We start from the raw sequence: 17,058 nt of genomic DNA, 5'->3' as shown, positions 1-17,058 counted from the left end.
ATCGGCGTGCACGGGACCTATTCAATACTTTTACGGGCTGCTAGCACAGAAGGTAACTGCTGGTGCTGGTGCTGGTGCTGGATTTGTACTTTGCTAGGGCGAGTGTCCATTTGCTGAGAGGTAAGATATGAAAACCCATGCATGTTGTTGCTGTTTAATATCGCAACGCATGTACGAAGCCTATGTACATGTACATACCAAGGTACCTCTTTGTCCGCGTACGTGTACAAACGTTCCAGCGGGAGGGAAGGCAACAAACAGTGCCCTTCTCTAACCCTGCGAAATATGTGTGCAGGTGTGTGACAAGCCTGTCAAGCAGTCGCGATCCAGGGATCTCATTGGCAAAAGCAGTTTTGCAGGTTGACGCTGATCCGTGTCATGCACGTGATAACAAAAAGCCACAGCATCCTCATCCACCCACATCAACGTCTGGTCTGGGCAGATATCACATCTCGCACGAGAGCAGAGATACGATAGCCTCTCCCCACCGAATCTCGATCTTCCTCGTGGGTTCTACACCAACTCAAACCAACCTCTCCCGCAAAAGGCACTCCTCGTCCTCGACCATCCTCAGAGCCTCACAAGCGCCCGACCCCACCATCCAATAAAACACCCCCACCTCTGCCCTCGCACTCTCTGGCCTCTGCAGCCTGTGACCTGTCGTGCGCGTGCGATCCCGGGCGCTTAACCATAGGCTCGGATCCGCCCACCATGGCCCCTCCCCCATCCCTGTAGAACCCGCTTAAAGCAGTCTGATTGGCTGTGCCAAGGGCGGGAGACGGTTGAGGTTACAAGTTACTGGGATTCGGCTTGGTTCGAGTTTCTCGACCGGTCAGGTTTGGTCAGTGTGAGGCAGAGAGGAGTTTGGGAGGCAATGGCTGTGGTGGGTTTTATTGGGAGCGTGTTGGGAGGGGTTACTAGGATGTGATAGAGGAGAGGGATGGGTTGTGTTATTGTTGGTGGCAAATGCGATTTTCCGAAGTTGGATTGGAAGGTTAGTGATTAGAAGCTTATGAAATAGCCATTTTAGTCTCATCTCGATGGCGAGAAAAAGAAGACTCAGGAGGATTCTAACAGGCGAATTGGTGACGCTGGCGTCATATTCGTTACGTACGCCTTTGCTTTCTGCTATAGCTCTGGAAAGTCACTTTTTCGGCACTAGGGATAATGGAAGGCGAGTGAGAGGGCGTCCGCTGCTAGATCGTTGATCCGGAAACGACGCCTTACTCTGGGTGCTATGGCGGGGGTTATTCATCAAGTTACCGAAACATTACGATGCTTGAACGAACGATTTTGAAGTATAGATGATCAGATCATGAATATATGTCCTAACTATCATAACCAGTCAGCCGTCTCGGGTTGCTTTCGCACCGACAAGAGGCAACCATGCATGCCACCAACAGGCCCCTCATTCCTTCTTCGCTCCGGCTCTCGCCTTCCCTCTGCGCCATTCCCAGTCGCAGACCCCACCTGTGTCTTGCCTCGCCATCCAATAAGAAAAAGGAAAACTAAGAGGATATATTTTCCTCACTGGACTCCGCCCTGTTCAATCCAAAAGAAGAAAGCAGTCCTCCCTCGAAGCGCCGGCGCACCGTATCAAGAGTAGGTATCCGCAGAAAAAGGTAACCCGACAGAAAGATAACCCATAGACTCAAAGAATTTTTCGCCTCCAAATAAATGTGGTATTCGTGAGTGAACATGGACATACGAGTCGTTCCTCTAAGACAAGTAATACATAAGAAATATGTATAAGTGATGACGTGAAGTAGTAAGAATAGCTAACAAAGGACCGCCTCCGATCTGGGATATGGATGATGAAATAGATAGAGTAAGGGTCAATAGATGTAATAGAGTGCGGTACGGTCGAGTCGCCTGGACCCGAAGATTATTGATAGTTCGGGTAGAAGCGTCCAGCTGTCGAACAAGATGATACGCAACGAGATTGCAGGACAGGATGAATAGGCCATCGGGTTTGTGGAGTGGCAAGCAAAGCAGCCGCTCTATGTATGGCTCCAGTTGGGAAGCCAAATCAGGTGTTCCGGTCGTGAAGTCGTACCAAGGACACTGGACTGGTGGCTGCGTAACCACACTTGCTCGAGGTATCTAACAAAAATAGAATGGCAAGAAACGGGGATTGAGTTTGCTACTCAATCTTTCTACGCTTGCCTCGCGGCGCGGGGTCGATCTGTGGGAATGTCGGTGCTTGAGTATCGACTGGGGTGCTGCTGTACGTCACTGTTCGAGTGACAACTTCTCGGACACTAACGCGCCGTGTCCGGCCAGTCTTCTTGTCCAGATCCCACGTTTTTGGAGAGACTGCCGAGTAAGGTGATGATACAGAGTGCGCACTCATAGGTGACCGCACAGTTGCTGGTGAGTATGGAGATTGCGGAATGTAGAGGCGGGGAGTGCGAGCAGACTGAGGCCTTGTGAATGGTGAAGGCGGAGGAATGGTGACGGTGTCAACCTTGGTAGGAGGGGCAGATTTGGGTGGCTCCTGCTTCGAGTGCTCGCAATTGCAGCAACTGCTCGCTCTTGAAGAGGCGGGCGAAGTTGGCGAGGTGTTGTCCTTGGGAGCAGATGTTGAGGTGAAGGAGGCGCTGGAGGCAGATGATGTCACAGAAGCCATGGATGCAGTGGAGACTGGCCGGTTGCCCTCGAAGACAAACTTGGAGCTGGTTCCGGTGGCCATTGGGCTCATGAGGACTGGCGACAGCGTCTTGAGGAAGTCGAGGTAAGCAGTCGGCGGGGTGATGGGCGTCTTCAGAGCATCTTCCCGCTTGATGAAAGTTGGGGTGGCAGCGGAGTGGATCATTGGCGACCTCAACTCGGACGGATAGGTGGCAGAGAGGGGAGTCTTGAGGGCCGACAGCGCCGGCTTGGACTCGGTCGTGGCCATGGCGAGCTGGTGGTATGCCGTGCTGTGAACGAAAGACTCGGGATACTTGTCGACGCTGGTGAACGAGGGTGGGCTGCGTTGCCGGCTTCCACGGGGACAGTGGAAGGGTGAGGAGGGTGCGAGGCGGGCAGGCAGGTACCTTTTGTGTTCTTCTTCGGTGTGTTGTGGTTAGCTCAACGCGGCGGTTTGTTGGTGGTGGCCGCCTGTTGGGTCGGGGGATGCGATGATGGATGGTGGCTCGTCTGCTATTTTTACGTGGGCGCGTACAGGCCTCCAGCAAGCGTCAAAGAGTCGGGGCGGGGCCGGGGCCTGATGGTGGTGGCTCGCTCCAATGCAAAACAGGCGCGAGCGAATGAGCGGCCGAAGCTCCAAGCGCCGCAACACTACTCGCACAATTGGCTGCCAGCCAGAGATCGAAACCACCTGTGTGATTTGTTTGATGCCCTTGCAGCACGCACTCCTTGGGCCTCGCTGAAAGCCGCGTGATTGGCTACGCGTCGTTCGGGATGTTTGATACGGGCGTCGCTGTGCGGGAGGCTTCGACCAGACACTCGAGCCGAGCACTGAGCAAGGACGTCAGGCCGGCACGCTGCAGTGATGGAACAGTACGAGAGAATCTGAAACAGCTGACGAGACGTGTGAGAGAACAAAAGAAGGGAACGGCTGATGAACTGATGCAGAAACTGGACGACGGTGTCGAGGACGCCTGTGCAGTATCCTTCTGGTCTCGTGGGAACACTCGGGCATTTTATGTTGCTTGCAGCCGCTGTGTATTCTTTCTAGCTGCTGGACCTTCTCGCGCGCTTCCATCTCCATGCCGTTCAAACCGTCGAGGGACCACCCGTTGGCCGGCTGCTCCAGCATTCTGTGGTTCGTCAGGTGGGCGCGCGCCTCACCACACCAGCGCTTGGGCCCTTGTCCGTACGGAGGCTGTGCGAAGATGGCTGCTTAATTCATCTTCACAGGCCAACGCGAGACTGACGGCTCCTTCGTTGAAACCCCAAATTGCGAGCGCTTACCACCTCAACCTTCCCGTCCAGTGCATGCCCAAGAAGCCTTCGCCGGATGAGGCGTTGTTCTGCTTCAACCCATCTGCGTCGTGACTTGCCTCCGCTAGAAGTGTCGCACTGCGGCCCTAGGGAGGACCAATTGCAACGCGGAGCTGCATGCTATCTGATGCCACGCGGAGATTTTCTTTGAGGTACGGGAACGAGACGAGTTCTAGCATGCAAGCCACTGCTGAAGTTGAGGTGCAGCTATGTTTAGAAACGTTCTGATAGAACAGTGGACAACTTGAAACGGAAATGCATAGACGCTTTCAACTCACGAGAGATTGTAAACGTAAGGCTTCCTCCGCTTCCTCTTCCGGGAACGGATGCACAGTGTCACCAACGGTAATTGTAGGGTTTTGGGCTAGTAGTGATCCTCCATCGTTCGCGGGTACGTGAGCGGTATGCTCGCCAAAGTAGACTCTCCCGTCAAACCGACGAGTCTTGGATAGGGTGACAAAGGGTTCTTGATTCCGCTCTGCCGTGTACTGGTCCACGCAGACCATTTGGCATCGGCGGCACGGACCCAGCATCTCGAAATACTGCTGACCGATCTGGAGATACCGCCAATCATCTTCAGTATAGGGCTGTTCCGCCCCGGGTGGACAATCGAGGTTCTCTGCAACGACAATGTTCGCTCTAAAGACCTCCGCTTGCGCCGCCTTGCCGCCCTCAGCTTTGATCAGCTCATTAAGACGGTTGAGGCTGGATCTCGAAATAATAAGAATGGGGCTCTCATTTGACAAAAGAATCGGCTTCGACACGCCACAGCCTGGCGCCAGCAACCTCGTATCTGGGAAAGCGCCGGGTAGGTGCATGCCGCCCGCCTTTTGGTATTTTTGTAAATGAGCTTTCGCATGTCTGGACGAAGTCACTGGACCTCTCCCGTTACCGACGGCTGGGAAGCGGGCGAGATGACAAGCCACTCCAAGGGCTTGAGTGAAGAATGCCGATACTCCTCCTGACCTGTACGTTTTTGTGCTTATGGAGTCCCCACAAACTTTGGTCGTTGTATCCTTGTACATTGCCTTATCAGAAAACAGTAGCGGGTCAGCTGAGAGAGGAACAGTGATTTCGGGGGTCGACACGACATTTCGCAAGGAACCTGACAATTGTATGCGTAAGAGACCTTTCTCTAAGTCAATGACTGGCCGAATGAGTGCCATTTTTGGATAGCGCTTCTGGCTCAGCGCTGTGCCTGTGCCTTGATGAACAAGACACCACTCACGGTCCCAAGCAAGGCCTTCTCTACGGACCTCCCATGGCTCGCCGGGCGGCACGCTCCATGCGGCACAGCTCTTGATGGGATATACCGAAATACTCTCCACATGAAATAAGCTTTGTGTTGGTGGCTCTGTGCATGGAGTCGTCACTGGCGGCGTAGCTGATAGTGGGCGATCATGCACGAAGAATTCCCGAAGAAAGTCAACGAATGAGCAGACATCTTTCAGTGTACTCATTGCGCCGAGACTGACTCTGATCATTCCTGTGGGCTTCGCACAAATGATATCGTTATCACTCCCACAGCGTTGCCCGGCCGAAAAATTCTCTTTCATCTCCCACGGCGCCAAACCGAGGGAAGACGCCACGCCGCCTGGGTTGCAAAGCCCTCCTGTTCGTAATTGGAAGTTTTTGATTGCGGCAAGTTTTTCAACCTCTGCGTTACGGACCCAACCGCCGAGATGGTTGCGAAGGTTGAAAGCGATGATTGGACCCTGCGTCCGAGTGTCTCCATATGCCGATGTTGGTTCCTTGTATATCTTACAGACAGCGATTCCATTGCTATGCCGTAGAGAAAACAAGTCTTCGTACAGCCTTGTGGCGAGGAAGGCGGTATGCTTTGAGATTCGGGCGAGTGAGCCAAAAAGATCCCGGTGCACACTCATAGCTGTATCCAAAGCCATGATGCTATGGATGGGTAAAGTCCCATCCTCAAATCGCTCATGTAGCGTCTCTGACTTCTTCGCATGCCATTGTTCTTTCAAGCAGACGACCATTTCCACGGTGCCACCACCGAAGTAACGTCGAGTGTCAAGTATCTTACTCGACTCCTTTAGGACAATCAACGCACCAAGATCTGGGAAGCCAAACATCTTGTACAGGCTGAGGACCGTGAAGTCAGGCGCGTTTTTGGGTTCACCAAGGTCTAAGGGCGAAGTAGAAACAAGTGCGGCGGCATCCAACAAAGTGTACACCGCCCCTTGTTTGTTAGAACGAATGCGGCGTGACCAGTCCAGAGGCAGGCGGCGTCCGTTCATGTTGGATTGAGCTGGGTATGCGAATAGTCCTGGGAGTCTGGGCTCATTGTCCAATTCGTTTGCCCATTGGCGCACTTCGGCGTCTGAAGTGAAACAGCGATGTTGTGCTGCCGTCTCACGTACCCCAATCACACTAGTATGTGAGTCTCGGTGGTATCCATACCAAAATCCCTTCTCTTGGTCCTTAAATGCTTCCATAACAAGTTTGATACCCGCCGTGGCGTTGGCAACAAAGACGACATCAAAGTGCTCTGGATCAGCATTAAACAGCTTCAGCAGCTTCAGCCTGATATCTTCAATCCTCTTCGTGGTCAATTGCGAAGAGTTAGAGGCAGAGTGTGGGTTGCCGTATAGGTTGGAGATCATGTCGTCTGAGAAGCGTTCGATGGTAGATTTCGCGTAAAGAGTGGTCCCAGCATGATCGAGGTACGTTGTGCCTGGAAGGAGTTAGCACTGTATTTTGGCAAAGCTCATGCGAATGCTTCCCTCGAAGCATAGGATACTCTCTCCCCCGAAGCTCCTCGACAGCTTTGTCGTAGCTGATGCAGTCGTCTTCCTCCATGGTGCTATCTCTAGAGAATACAAAGCAGCAATGCTACGTCCCAAATACCCCACCTACCCACACTCCTTTAAGAAGCTAGAAAAGGCGGGATGAAGCGTACCATCCGAACGTAAGCCTGAAGTTAGCAAAAGTGGGGGATGGCGAATCGGTGGAGCTCAAAATGATGCGGTGAGCTCCGATAGCCGCAAAATGAGACGTGCATCAAGGGGACCGCCGATCCAAGCCATCAGTTTCCGGCCGATTGCTTGAGGGTCGGCAATAATCTTGTTTGTAGAGATGCCTTATTCCTTGGAGGGTGGCGATTGACCTGTACTGATGTTTGCTCCACTTCGTCAAATGACAAACCAAGAGTCATGGGGCGCACAGACCAATCAGGCGAACGCTTACCCGAATGGGGCTGGCCATCATGATAACACTTCCGAGCTACAAGGAGAGGTAAATCAAGAGTAAATACATTCAGATCTTGCTTTATCTTACACTGTAGAAATTGAGTAGGCCTAGGGAAAAGAGGGAATGGACTTGGGCTTATATGAAGCTATAATGCTATGGTTAGCACACGTGCGACATATTAGCCATGTTGAGTTGAGTAGTTGACGTAACTCTAAGAATTCAAAAGAGTGCATGCCTGTATGATACACCAGCCTGGTCAAATGCACGGGTATGTAGTAGGATAGTCTAAAGCCACCTGGACTGCCACAAAGCCTTCCCCTCTTCGATGACTAACATCGATGCCGACCCCCTTGTATGTATCCGATCCCATTAAACATTCCCACCAGTCACCGGCCTCATATACCATCCTGAACGCCGTGCGGATGCCGATTGAAGAGTTCTTACTCAGTAAATTCCACGTTCAACGTTACGTTCTTCAATCCTGCTTCCTCGATGGTGGAATCAAGGAACTCGATGAGATTTTTAGATCCACCGGTAACAAAGAAGAGATCAAACTCTGCTCCTTCTTTGCCCTCCCACGGAGTTGCCTTGAGCCACTCATATAGCCTCCTGACAGGATCAGAGCTGTTGAATCTACGGACAACCCTCTTTCCGTCTGATGATCGGAACTGGATACGGGTAGTGTTGGGGCCGTTCGGTGGCTCGACATGGGGATTTGACGCTGAGATCTGAGAAAAAGGCGAGCTTGCGGAACCGTTGCTCGTGGGATTAGCTGTATCCATTGTCTCTCCTTCCGCCTTGGCCTTGCCTTTGCCAGATGACTCGGGTTCTTTCGTTAGCGCATCAGGATCGTCATCCTTAGGTCCTTTGCTGTTTTCCAGACTCTTTTGCAGGGCCATCTCTAGCTGCTCCTCCTCGGTCATTCGGTCGACGTCAACCTTCTTCCTTTCGGCCTTCCGTTGAGCCACAGGATTCTTGGCATTTGCTTTTAGGCTGTAGCGGTCAAGGAACTCGTGAAGCTGGGCGTGAAATTCCATGGGTTGGGGGACTGGTGGACCGGACCAGACCTTCACCTGCTCTCCCGTGCGAGGGTCTACGATAGCGATATGGGGGTACGCATCTTGGCTATCCCGAGCATGGAAGTAATAATTGACGTATTGCTGGCCCCGAGGATCATCCTTGGCATATTGCATGAAGACAAAGCTCTCTTTGACAGTAGCCTTGATCTCTGGGTTCTTCCAGATGTCTCGGTTGAGGATTTGGCAGTCAAAAATGGCCGGGTCCTGGATGTTCACGATAATCCACTTCTCATTTTCCTTGCCCTCATCTCGTGCCTTGTCCCAGGATTGCTGAAACATGATCTCGAAAGGCGGTCGATACATCTCTGCCAGCATGCTGGACTTTGAGGAGATTTCGGACGCGCCTCCTGTTGCAGTCGCTAGCTCACGTTGTCGGGCACTCGTATCGCCATTATTTTCCCACACTGATGTGTGATTCGTGCGTTGTTGGTTGAAGATGCCAGGTCGTCCTACATTCGTCTGTTAGTTGTGGTACTATTTGGGGGTTATATAATAGCTACCAGGGGCTCTTCGCCGAGCGAGCTGCTCTTGCACCAGCGCATCAATGTCGTCGTCTCGCGAACCCCAGTTCGAGCCAGGTCCGACCAGGGTCTCTGTTGTCCGGGCCATCGGCGCTCGTACTCCCGCCTCCGGATCCATACCACCATACATCTCCTCCTGTAACCGACGCGCCATAGCCTCATCGTCTTCTATGTTCGATAGACGTGCTGGCGGGGTGCTAGAGGCGGCACCAACGGGGTCGAAGTCGGACATCTCCTCATCCGAATCAATGGATATCGGATTCTGCGCTGTGTTGCTCGGGGGTGCTGCTGGTGCCGGGGTGGCAGTGGTCCCGAAGTCCAGGTTTGGACTGTCGAAGTAGAGCTGGATAGCCTGTTCGATGTTGTTGTCCGTTAGGCGCAGATACTGGGCCGCCTTATCGGGATCACACGACGTGATGCTGACGAAGTTGAGGATCGTCTCCTCCTCCATGGCGGGCAACGGTTGTTGCGGTTCTCGAGTGGAGGTTTGTGCTGTGAAGAGGTGTGCGCTACTAAGAAGTTGGGAGCAAAAATGTTCGCGGGGCACTTTATCGACTCATGTACGTGTCGCCGATGGGGTAAAAGTGCGTGATTGCTCGGGAAGGTGACGGCACCGCCTGCTGGGTCGGAACAAGTGACGATTGAGAGGTATTAGACCGTGAGAGTATTACGAGTGGTTGCGTGTTGTTGCTGTTGAGTTGCACGAGGCCGTGGAGGTGGCTGGATCGGGCGTTGTGTATGAAATTCCGGTCAAGATATGCTGGCAACGAGGGAGTAGGTTACTAGGTATAAGACGTCGGAGGATTGAGGGCGCCTCACGAACAAGGTAGAGGTAGCAGGCAACAAGCCAACGTAGATAGAATCTTATCGAAAGGCGTCGTTTGTCTGAGTGATGGTTGCTCGAGGCAGTTGAACCTTCCCAGTGCCTTGCGTCACCAGCTTGTGGCCTGTGCTTCACCGCCGAAGATGTTTTCCCGATCCCGACGTCGCGTTTGGCCCACCGCGAATCCCTGCTGACTGGCTGGTGAATGGTGAGTATGCATAGGCGTGGCGATTGGACAGAAGCAGATGTATCAGCATTTCCTCTGCTTGTCCGACGTTCCGATTTCTCAGCATCCACTCCCTCCTCTTCATCTACCAGCCCCACGCCACGCCATTGGCGGCTGCCTGTGGCACAGATGGCTTAAATATCCCCGACAACCCAGCAGCTCTTTAAACATCCTTTCCCAGTCCACCATTCTTCTTGGGGCCAGTCATGGCCTCTGTGTCGAGCCCAGAGGCTAGGGAGCTTGCGCTCGTCGGCAAGGTTGAAATGCGCATAGCCCTTGCAGACTCAGACAAAAGGCTAGAGGATCTTCTGAAGCTTTATCTAGCCCCCCTTCTGCTCAAGCTTGGCTCTGAAAGTGTAGCCGTGAGAAATAAGGTAAGGATTTTGAATAGCATTTATTCGGCCTCCAATGCCTCCAGGTCTACATTTGTGTTCTATCGTTCCCAATTACGCCGCTAATGGCGGTTCCTTCTCTCTAGGTCATATCTATTTGCCAACATATTAACACCCGAATCAAGCCACAGTATGCCCGCTTCCGATATATCTCCCTGATGGTCTTGAAAGAAAATTACAACTGACTCCTTTCTTAGAGAGATCAAGCTTCCAGTTCCTGCTCTCCTTAAACAATTCAAGGATAACATCAATGTTCCTCTGATACGCCACTTTGACATCCTTTACGTTCAGCAAGGTATCTCTCGGATTCCAGTTACCGACAGACTCGAGCTGCTGCCGACCCTCATCCACGGAATTGCGGCCGACTTTTCTAAATCCGCCCAACATGCGTCTCAAATATTTCACCTCACATTACGCCTTCTTACCCACTTCAAGCTTCCTTTACGAGGAAGCAAAGAGGACGAAGAACTTCGATCAATGCTTGGGCTGGACGATGAGGATGCTGGCTTTCTCTCCCAATGGTTTGGCAAACTGCTCTTACTAAGTGTGCCACGGAAAAGCGGTGGCGAATTCGGTCTTTTTCCAAGATCCCCTGGTCTATCAACTGACGACTACAAGTTCCTCACTTTACAAGGAAAACCTGATGCTTGGGATCCAAGTGGGGATGCAGGTTTAAGTTTGACTGAATCCAAAACCTTAGTTGCTAGATTTCTTGCGAGTGGCATGTTCTCTGATGAGGAGAAGTTCCTGCCGGCACTCTTCGCATCTGCCGACACCAATTCACAAGTTTCAGATATTGGGGAAGACGTTTTGAAACGTGCTATGCTAAGCAAAGATGTGGAAGACTCAACGTTTGTTGAGACCCTGCTAGGTCTCTATTTCGGGTCGTAAGTAGCTTCTTTCTGTTCCATTAACAAACTCTCTAAGCGATGTAAACTAACTAGAAGCAGAGACGCATCAGACGGACCCCTCCCTGTCAAAGTGCCACTTCGAATCCGAATCCTCAATGTACTGTCTAAATCGGTCACCTGCACAAGATACCCAAGGCAAATATCCAGAGTTGTTGAAGAGGGTCTGTTATCTACCGAGCAGCTCCAAGGAAATCAGACTACTGCAGGCAGAGAAGCGTCAAAATTTCGATCCGCCATCTTCACCCTTGTAAACTTTGTTGCTCGCCGTGGTTCCACAAGTGATCTTTCGTCAATGGGAGAGAGTCTTGTGGGAAATCTAAAAAGCTTCATTGAGGATCAAGGCTGGCCAAGCCCTGACAAAGGTCAAGACCTTGAGATTCGTGGATATGGATACGAAACCATTGGGCTGTTGGCAAAGGCTGCGCCAGAGAAAGTTTTATTAGAGCCTTCCCTTAGCCTCTTAAATTGGTTATTCCGGTCCTTGAGAGATGATGTGTCCGGCCGCGATGTCGCGGTCAGCATCGAAGAAGCTCTCTCTTCTGTCCTTGGGGCATTTACTAAGTCATCCAATTCCTCGGTTCACTGGAATTTCCGGCATATTCTCTTGAAGTATGCGACATCAGAGAATTTAGATAACCTGGAGAAGACCGAGGGCATGAAATTCTCTCGAAGCACTCGATATGTCGCTACTCGTTTCGCCAACCGTTGTCTCCCGTACGACGACGTTCTAGGGAGGTGGATAGATCTTCTCGCGGTTAGCGGAGGCAGCAAAGAGAGACACGAAGTCTTTGAAGAGGGGAAGAAAGGCTTGGACCCATACTGGTATAAAATGTTGAACTCCTTTCCCGGCCCCGGTTCGCATCAAGAACCGATGTCATTCCCCGATTTCGATAAACTTGTTCACTTTATTTTCGGGCAACCTGGGGCAGGCGAGGACGATATGGATATAGACGAGCAAGATGACGCTGTTGCGCGACTTCAGCACTTCCGCCAACAATACGCCGACGCCTTACCAATCGTGATCGCCTTCTGTTGTCAGATTGCGATGCACTCTGCACTTGTGGAGAGACAGATCCAGGATGAAGTTTCGGAAGACTGGGGAAGGAAGTTGGATACACTCATGTCAACAGACCTGCGACCTCGTCAAGCATTCCGCGCATACACCGCTGATGATCGTCACTCCCAATCCCTGGCGATTATTCTACGAGCCGCCTTCGAACAACTTACTCGAGAAGAAATAGGTGATGTGGGTGACATCGGGACTGTACTAGTCCAGTTGTGCTCTTTGTGTGGAGAGAACGTATTGTTGCGAGCGAGGTTGATCCCAGACTTCCGCGCTTTAGAGCCTTCGATACTGTCTAACAATCCGGCTCGACGAGCCGCTGCCGCTCACGTTTATGGTATTCTCGCTTCCGGCGGTACTTGCGACGAGAGGCTGGTTTCCGAATCGCAGACGCTGTTCTTTAACAAGTTGAACGGATGGAAGACGGCTGTCGGTGGTGAGATCAATCAGATCAGTGGTGCCATTATTGCGCTCGGGTACTTTTTCAGCAGACTCCAGTGGAGAAAGCCCGCGGAACTCTCAGACACACATCCTATATATCGACTGCTAGAGTGTCTGGTCGATATTCTTCAGAGTTCCAGAGATCTAACTCTAAAAGGAGCAGCGTTCACGTGCATCGACCAACTGAGTCTTTTCCTGGTCATCAGCCCTTCATCTCTTGCTCGACACTCCAAATTCCAGGATATAACTCAGCAAATATTCGAATCCGCAAAGACAGGTACTACGAGCGCTGTTCTTGCTCTTGGACACTTGTCTATGATTACAACCGAAGCTAGCGAAGAAGAAAATACGGATTACGCATACATTAGGGATAAACTATACGAACTACACGAAGTGCGTCAGTCCGAAGTTCAATTCTCGGTCGGCGAGGCTCTGAGCTGCTTTGCTTGTGGTTGGGATTCCACAGCATTGACAACGGAACTTGATGTTGAACATCCAGATCAACAACGCGATCCATGGGACTCAAGCGCATTAACCCCTTCTGGGCCGAAACGCGAGAAAACTCTTTCTGCGGTCCTAGAGAAGACCCTCAAAGGTTGCCGCCAAACCAAACCCTCTCTAAAAAAGGCCTCAGTAATTTGGCTGCTCTGTCTGCTCCAGTACTGTGGACATAAGCCGGAGATGCAGAACTACCTTCCACAATGCCAGAACGCCTTCAAACTGTGTCTCTCAGACCGAGACGAGGTCGTCCAGGAGGCAGCTTCTAGAGGTCTAGGTCTTGTCTACGAGAGAGGCGACCGTCAACTGAAAGATGGCCTGGTTCGAGACCTTGTAAGCTCATTCTCAGATAATAAGTCCAAGATGTCTGGCACGGTCACCGAGGACACCCAACTTTTCGAGCCTGGTGCTTTGCCGACGGGAGATGGTTCTGTCACGACATACAAAGACATTCTTAGTCTGGCATCCGAAGTAGGAGATTCAAGTCTGGTTTACCGCTTCATGTCGCTGGCTTCAAACAATTCTATCTGGTCGAGTCGTGCGGCTTTTGGGCGTTTTGGGCTTAGCAACATTTTCTCGGACTCAAGTGTAGATGGGTATCTCGCCGAAAATCCGAAACTGTATCCGAAGCTGTATCGCTATAGGTAAGTCATAGTTCACCTAAAGGACTTTTGGTAGAATATTACTAATCCCAATCCAGATTTGATCCCAATCCTAACGTTCAGCGCTCAATGAACGACATCTGGAACGCCTTAGTCAAAGATTCTTCTACCACTATTGGCACACACTTTGATGCCATCATGGACGATCTTCTAATCAGTATCCTCACGAAAGAATGGCGTGTTCGTCAAGCATCTTGTGCCGCGATCGCCGACCTGGTTCAAGGTCGCAATCTTGACAAGTATGAGAAATACCTTGGTCAAATATGGGATAAGTGCTTCAAGGTCCTCGATGATATCAAAGAATCGGTCCGCGCCGCGGCGGCATCCCTAGCCCGCGTCCTCACTGGTATTCTTACGCGATCGCTTGAGGCGGGAGATTCTTCCCTCAAGAATGCTGGTGCAATGCTGGAGCGTGTTCTTCCTTTCCTGCTCTCTACGTCGGGTCTAGAATCAAGCGCTGAAGAAGTACGCATGTTCGCCCTCCACACACTTCTCCAAATTGTCAAAAAGAGTAATTCAAAAACTCTAAGCCCGCACATCCCCGAGCTTGTTGAACGCCTCCTTGGCCTCCTTTCTTCTCTCGAACCCGAAGCAGTTAATTACATCCATCTCAATGCTTCCAAGTACAATCTTACCACACAAAAAATCGACGACCTGCGCCTGCAAAGCGTACGTTCCTCCCCACTCACCGAGTCCATCGAACGCTGCCTTGACCTTGCGGACATGGAAACCATGGGAAAGTTAATCCCTAGGATTGAGGCCGCGATGAAGAATGCAGTGGGATTGCCGAGCAAAGTCGGGTGTTCGAGGATTCTAGTGACTTTGAGCACGAGGCATAATTTCCTATTCAGGCCATACGCCGACGCCTTCCTCAAACTTATTCATAAACACGTCCTCGATCGAAACGACACAGTGTCATCCTCGTACGCCGCTGCAGCAGGATATGTTGCTAGACTTGCCTCAGACAAGCAACTCCTCGCCACCATTGCCTTCTGCCAGAAATTGTACTTTGAGTCTGAAGATGACAGGGGACCTCTCGCAGCCGGCGATATCGTTCTCTCCATTTCCAAGAACGCAGCAGACCGCTTCACCTCCTTATCTTCCTCCCTGCTTCCGTTTATTTTCCTCGCCCAGCACGACAGTCATGCCGATGTTAAGAAACTCTTTGAAAACACTTGGTCGGACAATGTTGCCGGTAGTCGTGCAGTCCTCCTCTATCTGAATGAAATCTTAGCACTAGCGAACAAGTATCTTGAGAGCCAGAAATGGAACCTCAAACACACGGCCGCGAAAGCCGTTGCAGCTACCATCATATCCATCACTTCCGGGAGCGACGAGCTCAACAAGGCGAATGCGGAGATTGTGTGGCCAACACTGGATAAAGCCGTGGGAGGAAAAACATGGGAAGGCAAAGAAATTGTTCTCGAGGCTTTTGTGAGGTTTGTGGAGAGGGGAAGAATGCTGTGGGGCGCAGATGGGAAAGTAGCGAAGCAGATTGAGAATGTTGCAATTCGCGAGGCTAAGAGACAGAATAAGTCTTACAGACCGTACGCGCTGGAGGCGCTTGGAAAAGTGTGTATTGCGAGGACGGATCTAGAATTGAGTGGGCTGGTGGAACAGATTGTTGGGGATGTGCTGGACGAAGTGTTGGGTCTAGGGGAAGAAGGAGGGGTGACGGACAAGATGGATGTTGATGGCGGAGAGGGGTTGAAGGATGCTACTCTGTAAGCCCTCCATCTCCTGCTCCCCTGCATACTCCTGAATCGAACTGTACTGACAAGAAAAAATAGCAAGGAAAAGACCCTCCAATCCAGCATCATAGCCCTCCTCTCGGCTCCCAACACTACGCTACTATCCCCTTCAGGCCTCTCATCCCGCCTCACCACAACCCTACCTCTCGTCGCCCGCACAACCAACACCCACGACAAAACCACGCATCTCACAGCCTTCACATATCTAGCCTCTTTGTTCGACCACATCCCTAGAGAAACGGACCTCAGTAACCTGGGGATTAGAGAGGCTTTCGAGAAGCTTTTATTCGACACCAGCTTCGAGGGCCTTCCTGAGGCGATGCGAGTCAAGAGGGCAGAGGCACTCGTGTCCGTTAGCAAGGTCAAGGATTGTGCATGGATGGTTGAGAAGGTGGGACCGGAGTTTGAGGGGAAAGAGCGGAGTAAGAGTGTTAGAGATGTTTTGGGGAAGATGGGACGGGGTGATTAGGAGGAGGGTTGCGGGGAGAAGGGTCAGTAGTGTGAGATTAGACTAGTTTGTTAGGGTGGTATAGAATGAATGACTGACTATATGGTTGAGATTGGGGCTCTGTGATCTATATTGTGCGTGTGGAGGTGCGCGCATACCCCTATTGGCAGGTTTCGTGGTCAAGTTTTCTTCCAATTTTACCATACCGCGTGCCAGGAGCGTGTAGTTCACAAGGCTGAGACCAACGCAAAGGAGGGCCTTATAACCCATCGAGGGTTCCTCGCATTTTGTGAATAGATCCTAAGCTCCCTTTCCAAACCAATTCCATTGCCAATCTTGCCAAGATATCATACATCAAGGCCACTGTCGTTCAGAGAAAACGGTTCCCATGTCAAACGTGGCTCGAAGACAAGCCATGATTTGACGTTTCTCGACGGTCTTTTCAACACTTGGAATCTCTAGCTAGTTAGGCGTTATAAGCCACGGGACTATTATCTGGCCACCATAAATCTAATATAGATACTGGCAGTAGATCGTGAAGCAACTTTACCATTATGCTTGTAATGATCAGAGAGATGGCAATTGCAGCTGAGATCTTTATTTGTATCGTTAAATCGATGACGGCCCATTTGACCAAGAGTTATACCCACTTACAGACGTTTGACCTTCTCGATAAGTTCTACAAATGACTCATCTAAATGCATACCGGCCGGATGTGACAACTCAAGCGAGGTTCGCAAGGCCGCGGATGAAATCAAACGAGCTGATGCATCCGAAATACTCAAATTGGAGACACTGAATTTGCATGGCATTGGATTGGCTGGGATTGAATAGTGGCATATAGACACTCTAGGTCACCGCTCCGTAAGGAAAGCAGAATACGACGAATGCGAAGGCTCTCCTCTTAACTTACTCTATTCTAGCTCACAGCGCCAGTTCTATTTCGTCAAGGCCATCTACGGACGTAGTCTAAGACGTGAGGCCCATTGTGCAACGACAAACGCTGTACGTTGCCGGGCCTGTTCCCTCTAGCAGGTCTCACGAGCTCTTCAATGAATCGATAGAGGTATGACAGCCACTCTTTA

General features: G+C 51.3%; 5 protein-coding genes across 5 annotated transcripts; 2 read left to right on the top strand and 3 right to left on the bottom strand.

Annotated features, from left to right (window-relative positions):
• Positions 1 to 1,874: 1,874 nt before the first annotated feature.
• Positions 1,875 to 3,152, bottom strand: BDR25DRAFT_112052 (uncharacterized protein). The gene has a single exon (XM_033683589.1). It carries the CDS (start codon positions 2,897 to 2,899, stop codon positions 2,144 to 2,146), a length of 756 nt encoding a protein of 251 aa, XP_033551628.1. The 5' UTR covers positions 2,900 to 3,152; the 3' UTR covers positions 1,875 to 2,143.
• On the top strand, positions 3,153 to 4,109 carry BDR25DRAFT_112051 (uncharacterized protein). The gene has a single exon (XM_033683588.1). It carries the CDS (start codon positions 3,406 to 3,408, stop codon positions 4,000 to 4,002), a length of 597 nt encoding a protein of 198 aa, XP_033551627.1. The 5' UTR covers positions 3,153 to 3,405; the 3' UTR covers positions 4,003 to 4,109.
• BDR25DRAFT_112050 (PLP-dependent transferase) lies at positions 4,110 to 7,072 on the bottom strand. Its single transcript, XM_033683587.1, has one exon. The coding sequence runs from the start codon at positions 6,570 to 6,572 to the stop codon at positions 4,218 to 4,220; it is 2,355 nt and encodes a 784-aa protein (XP_033551626.1). The 5' UTR covers positions 6,573 to 7,072; the 3' UTR covers positions 4,110 to 4,217.
• Positions 7,073 to 7,362: 290 nt separating this feature from the next.
• On the bottom strand, positions 7,363 to 9,650 carry BDR25DRAFT_280337 (uncharacterized protein). The gene is made up of 2 exons (XM_033687803.1): positions 8,738 to 9,650; positions 7,363 to 8,686 (listed from the first exon to the last, which is right to left on the bottom strand). Exons 1-2 carry the CDS (start codon positions 9,207 to 9,209, stop codon positions 7,599 to 7,601), a joined length of 1,560 nt encoding a protein of 519 aa, XP_033551625.1. The 5' UTR covers positions 9,210 to 9,650; the 3' UTR covers positions 7,363 to 7,598.
• Positions 9,651 to 10,013: 363 nt separating this feature from the next.
• Positions 10,014 to 15,502, top strand: BDR25DRAFT_214574 (major component of the proteasome; the record flags this gene model as incomplete). The annotated part of the gene is made up of 5 exons (XM_033684800.1): positions 10,014 to 10,181; positions 10,286 to 10,329; positions 10,397 to 11,086; positions 11,150 to 13,756; positions 13,813 to 15,502. 5 exons carry the CDS (start codon positions 10,014 to 10,016, stop codon positions 15,500 to 15,502), a joined length of 5,199 nt encoding a protein of 1,732 aa, XP_033551624.1.
• Positions 15,503 to 17,058: the final 1,556 nt, after the last annotated feature.

The sequence above is a fragment of the Lindgomyces ingoldianus genome (genome assembly GCF_010093535.1).
Source record: "Lindgomyces ingoldianus strain ATCC 200398 unplaced genomic scaffold BDR25scaffold_6, whole genome shotgun sequence".
Lineage (NCBI taxonomy): Eukaryota > Fungi > Ascomycota > Dothideomycetes > Pleosporales > Lindgomycetaceae > Lindgomyces > Lindgomyces ingoldianus.
The sequence above is the reverse complement of the archived record's forward strand: the minus strand, read 5'-3'. Positions and strand labels throughout refer to the sequence as shown.